Source organism: Arachis duranensis, chromosome 4 (assembly GCF_000817695.3).
Source record: "Arachis duranensis cultivar V14167 chromosome 4, aradu.V14167.gnm2.J7QH, whole genome shotgun sequence".
Lineage (NCBI taxonomy): Eukaryota > Viridiplantae > Streptophyta > Magnoliopsida > Fabales > Fabaceae > Arachis > Arachis duranensis.
The window spans coordinates 26,474,061-26,479,563 of NC_029775.3; the positions used below are offsets into that span (position 1 = coordinate 26,474,061).

The 5,503-nt window shown below is 50.8% G+C and overlaps 2 protein-coding genes across 2 annotated transcripts; both read left to right on the top strand.

Annotated features, from left to right (window-relative positions):
- The first annotated feature begins 1,146 nt into the window (after positions 1-1,146).
- On the top strand, positions 1,147-1,659 carry LOC107483833 (uncharacterized). The gene has a single exon (XM_016104453.1). The coding sequence runs from the start codon at positions 1,147-1,149 to the stop codon at positions 1,657-1,659; it is 513 nt and encodes a 170-aa protein (XP_015959939.1).
- Positions 1,660-3,618: 1,959 nt separating this feature from the next.
- On the top strand, positions 3,619-5,235 carry LOC107483834 (uncharacterized). Its single transcript, XM_016104455.1, has one exon. The coding sequence runs from the start codon at positions 3,619-3,621 to the stop codon at positions 5,233-5,235; it is 1,617 nt and encodes a 538-aa protein (XP_015959941.1).
- Positions 5,236-5,503: the final 268 nt, after the last annotated feature.

Here is a 5,503-nt window from a genome sequence, read left to right on the forward strand (position 1 = left end):
TTATATACGAAAGAGAAAGAGAATTTATAGCATTAATTAATGATATATTAATGATTTATTATACATAAATAGCTAGTAATCACAATTCAACGGTAATCAAATTTCAAATTTGTTAAAATATTGGATTGCTGAAATTCTAATTCAACTAGGGTTACAGATACAGATTAAATTAGTTGACTCAGTTATAAATAAATAATTATATAAATATTTTTTGTTATAGCCTGGCCCAAATGTAATTTGGGTCGACCCAACTCACGAACCACCCGACTCAAACGGTCGGCTGTGAGGCGCCCAAATGATGGCTCGGGCACGCGTTCTGGATAGCTCTCCGCTACAACTGTATAAGGAAGCTTCGAGAAAGGTGGGTTCTGTCCTGGTGGGATCCACTTCTGACACAGTATATATGGGGAGGGTCCTACCCCTCCCCCAAGGTACGTCATATACCACTTTATCCCTTTCTCACCTGCACACTCAACTGACTTGGGCGTCGGAGTGTCTTTGCAGGTGACACCCCCTCCACCTTAAGAGCTCGGAACGTCGGCTACTCCAACTCCACCCTCGCAACCTGGTTCCAGGCTACACACCACCTATCCATCCGAGGATCCCTCCGAACCGTCCGGTACCCGAGATACCGAACATTGGCGCCGTCTGTGGGAATCGTCTAAATGGAGATCGTGCAAGGTTCAAGGGACCATGGCCGCGCAGCGGGCCTCGAGGGGGCAGCCTCCGTCGCCTCTCCCCGTGAGCAGCTGAGTCCCCTCCGCGACGTACCGAGCCACAATCGAGAGCCCAAGAAAGACGCCCCTTTGGGGGAACTGGTAGCGACAGCGCTAGGATAATGCATGAATTGCGCCATATGGTGCAGAACCTGGAGCGCCAAATAGCAGATCAGGAGCATCATCAGCAAACTTCTGACCCCGACTATTTCCAGTCTCCCGAAAGTCAAGGAAGAACCTCCCACCGAAGCAGTCGCTCCCCCGTTCTCCCGTCTCGAGATCAGAATCGGAAAGTAGCTGGAAAGATCGGGAACACCCGAGGAGACGAAATGACACAATTATCTATGCCCGAGGCAAGGGGGCGCGCACTACGAGTCGAGATCGCGAAAGCAGCGAAGAGAGATCTAGGGGAACACAGCAACCCGTGATCATGGGTGACACCCCATTCCATCGTTCCATCCTCGAGGACCAGTTGCCAAAGCACTTTGACAAACCAACGGACATGAGATATGACGGAACCCAAGATCCGCAGGAGCACCTCACGGCCTTTGAGGCCAGAATGAACCTGGAGGGAGTGGGAGACGAAGTAAGGTGCCGTGCCTTCCCGGTCATCCTGGCAGGGCCTGCAATACAGTGGTTCAATAGCCTCCCGCAGGGCTCCGTGGCTGGCTTCTTGGATATTAGTCGTGCCTTCCTAGCACAATTCACCACCAGAATTGTGAAGGCAAAAAACCCGATCAATCTGCTCGGCGTCACTCAGAAAATCGGCGAGCCGACCAGAAAGTATCTAGACCATTTCAACAATGAGTGCTTGGAGATCAAGGGGTTAACGGATTCGGTGGCTAGTCTTTGTCTGACGAATGGGCTCCTTAATGAGGACTTCAGAAAGCACCTCACCACAAAGCCGGTCTGGACGATGCAAGAGATCCAAACTGTAGCCTGAGAATACATTAACGATGAGGAAGTCAGTCAAGTTGTGGCTGCCAACAAGCGGCAGCACTCTTACAATCAACCCAGGCAGCACGGTAATGGAGAAAGGCAGAAGAAGCACGCCAGAGACGGCGGTCCGAGCAAGGCACCCAGACCGTTTCCTCGTGTCGAAAAATTCACCAATTACACTCCCCTCACCCTCTCCATCATAGAAGTTTACCAGCAGATAGCTAAAAAGGGAATCTTGTCAAAGCCCCGTCCTCTGAAGGACCGAACCGAGGGGAACAAGAGTCTCTACTGTGATTACCATAAGGGCTATGGACACAAGACACATGACTATTTCGACCTAAAAGACGCACTAGAACAAGCAATCAGGGACAAAAAACTAGCCAAATTCTCCTACCTTACCAGGGAGCCGAGGAGACGAAATTGCGACCACGATGGGGAAGACAAGACCTGAACGGTAAAGTGACGACAAGAGCCAAGGGACAACGACCACGGCCTTACCTTAGTAAATGTAGTAACCACGAGAAACACGGCTCCAAGGTCGAGATCGACGCACAAGAAAGGCGCCAAAGTCTGGCAGTCTCCTCCTCATCTGCGCGAAGCTCCAAATGGCTTCCATCCATCTCTTTCGGCCCAGAAGACCAATAGTTCGACGAGGTCCTGGAAAGCTCCCCCATGGTCATTACGGCCAGGGTCGAAACTGGTCTCATCAAACGGATCCTTATATACGAGGGCAGACTCGAACATTATGTTCCGCAACGTGTTTGATGCACTAGGGTTACGGGATGCCGACCTAACGACTCACCAGCACGGTGTCGTAGGTCTAGGAGATCACTTCATCAAGCCAGACGGGATAATCTCTCTGCCAGTCTCCGTGGGACAAGGACAGGGGCGAAGATCGCTAATGGCTGAGTTCATAGTTCTGCAGGACTCTACAGCCTACAACATCATCCTAGGAAGGAAAACCATTAACGATGTTGGGGCAGTGATCAGTATAAAGCTGCTAGTGATGAATTTTGTCACTAATAACGAATCTGTAGGATCCATAAAAGGAGATTTCGAATCGGCAGTCGCTTGCGACAACGCCAGCCTCTCCTTGAGGAAAAAATCCAAAGAAGCATCGGGGGTGTTCCTCGCCGACCTGGATGCTAGGGTCGGCGACAAGCCCAGACTTGAACCAGAGGGGGACCTGGAGAAGTTTAGGGTCAGGGACACGGAGGAGAAGTTCACGTTCGTAAACCGAAACCTCCCACATGAATTGAAAGAGCCTTTGGTACAAATGATCAGGGCCAATGGCGATTTGTTTGCCTAGACGCTAGCCGATATGCCAGGTATAGACCCCCAACTCATGTCACACCACCTGGCCGTCAAGCCGGAATCCTGACCAGTGGCTCAGAGGAGAAGGAAGATGTCACAGGAAAGAGCGGAGGAGGTGGCTAGGCAAACGGCCAGCCTCCTAGAAGTAGGTTTTATCCAAGAACTAGACTACTCGACCTGGCTGTTGAATGTAGTTCTGGTAAAAAAGCACAATGGGAGATAGAGGATGTGTGTGGACTACTCCGATCTTAACAAAGCATATCCCAAGGACTGCTACCCCCTCCCCAACATTGACGCGCTCGTTGATGCGGCGGCAGGGTACCGGTATCTGAGCTTTATAGACGCCTACTCCGGTTACAATCAGATACCGATGCACCGGCCTGACAAGGATAAAACAACGTTCATAACGCCGAACGGAATCTATTGCTACAAGGTGATGCCATTTGGCTTGAAAAATACGGGGGCCATGTACTAGAGGTTGATGAACAAGATATTCAGCGACCTCATAGGCAACACGGTGGAAGTCTATGTAGATGACATCCTCGCGAAGACCACCCGGCCTGATGATCTCCTGAGCGACTTGGGGAACGTGTTCGCGTCCCTCCGATAACACGGCATGAGGCTCAACCCGCTCAAGTGCGCCTTAGCCATGGAGGCCAGAAAATTCATGGGATTTATGATAACCCAAAGGGCGGCGGAAGCCAACCCCAAAATGTGCCAGGCGATACTCCAAATAAAGAGTCTGGGCTGTGTCAAAGACGTCCAGAGGCTAGCAGAAAGACTCACCGCGCTGTCCCGTTTCCTCGGAGCATCAATAGCAAAAGCCTTGCCCTTTTTCAATCTGATGAGAAAAGGGATAGCATTTGAATGGACACCTGCGTGCGAGGAGGCGTTCAATCACTTCAAGGAGATCCTGGTAGCACCCCCAGTACTCGGGAAGCATAAGGTCGGAGAACCACTCTACCTGTACCTGGCCATAACGGAGGAGACGCTTGCAGCGATCTTGGTACGAGAAAAAGGGAAGGCTCAGCAGCTGATTTACTTTGTGAGTAGAGCGCTGCAAGGAACGAAATCGCAGTATAGCAAATTGGAGAAGATGGCACTGGCACTCTTGACCTCTTCCCGCAGACTAAGGCAGTACTTCCAAGGCCACCAGATCGTCATGAGAACAGACCAGAGAATCCGTCAAGAACTCCAAAAGCCCGATTTAGCGGGGAGAATGATGACTTGGGCCATTGAGCTCTCCCAGTACGACTTGCGGTATGAGCCCTGGCATGTGATTAAGGCACAAGCAATGGCTGACTTCTTGGTAGAAGTAACGGGGGACCCAACCGAGGAAACGGCCATGTGGTGGAGGCTCACCGTGAACGGGGCCTCCAACCAAAAGTCCGGAGGAGCCGGGATCATCTCTGAAAGCCCTGCCGAGGTCATATACGAACAATCGATCAAGTTTGAGTTTCTGGTATCAAACAACCAAGCAGTGTACGAGGCCCTCCTGAGAGGCCTAACCCTAGCTCGGAAAGTTGGGGCGACGAGGCTGGAGGTGTGTTGCAACTCGCAGGTCATCACCTCGCAAATAAATGGAAGCTACCAAGCCAGAGACTCGCTGTTGCAAAAGTACTTGGAGAAGGCTAGAGAGTTTAGCAAGCAGTTTGAACAGGTCAGGATCCAACACGTTCCAAGGGAAAAGAACACACGGGTAGACCTCCTATCTAAGCTAGCAAGCACGAAACCGGGAGTCGGCAACCGATCTCTCATCCAAGGCATGGTAAAGGAACCAACGGTTGCCCTCCACTTGACAAAGTTAGGTCCCTCTTGGTTGGACCCCATCATGGATTTCCTGAAAAACGGCAAACTCCCTGACGACGAGAAGACAGCCAAAGCGTTGAGAAGGGAGGCAGCCAAGTATACGACCATACAGGGACAACTGTTTAAAAAGGGACTCAGTCAACCCCTATTAAAATGCCTGCATCCCAACCAAACGTACTATGTCCTCAGGGAAGTCCACGAGGGGTGCTGCGGCCACCATATCGGGGGCAAAGCCCTAGCGAGAAAGCTCATCCGAGCTGGATACTACTGGCCATCGATGATGGAAGACTCCAAAGAATTTGTAAGAAAATGCGTCAAGTGTCTAGAGAACGCTAACCTCCACAGAGCACCGGCTTCCGAACTAAGTCTGCTGACGTCCTCCCGGACTTTCACACAATGGGGAGTCGACCTCTTTGGACCCTTCCCGGTTGGCCAGGGCAAGTCAAATATCTCATAGTTGCCATCGACTACCACACCAAATGGATAGAGGCCGAACCACTAGCCAACATATCATCATCCAACTGTAGAAAATTCATGTGGAGGCAGGTGATAACTAGATTCGGCATCCCAGAGGTTGTTATCTCAGACAACGGAATCTAATTTACTGACAAGAAGTTCATAAAATTCCTCAGCGGTCTGGGTATAAAACAGAAATTCTCTTCGGTAGAGTATCCCTAGACAAATGGGCAAGTCGAGTCCGCAAATAAGGTCATCTTGCTGAGCCT

Excerpts from the sequence above, each read along its gene's own strand:
- LOC107483833 (XM_016104453.1), top strand. The coding sequence starts at position 1,147 with ATGGGTGACACCCCATTCCATCGTTCCATCCTCGAGGACCAGTTGCCA.
- LOC107483834 (XM_016104455.1), top strand. The coding sequence starts at position 3,619 with ATGGAGGCCAGAAAATTCATGGGATTTATGATAACCCAAAGGGCGGCG.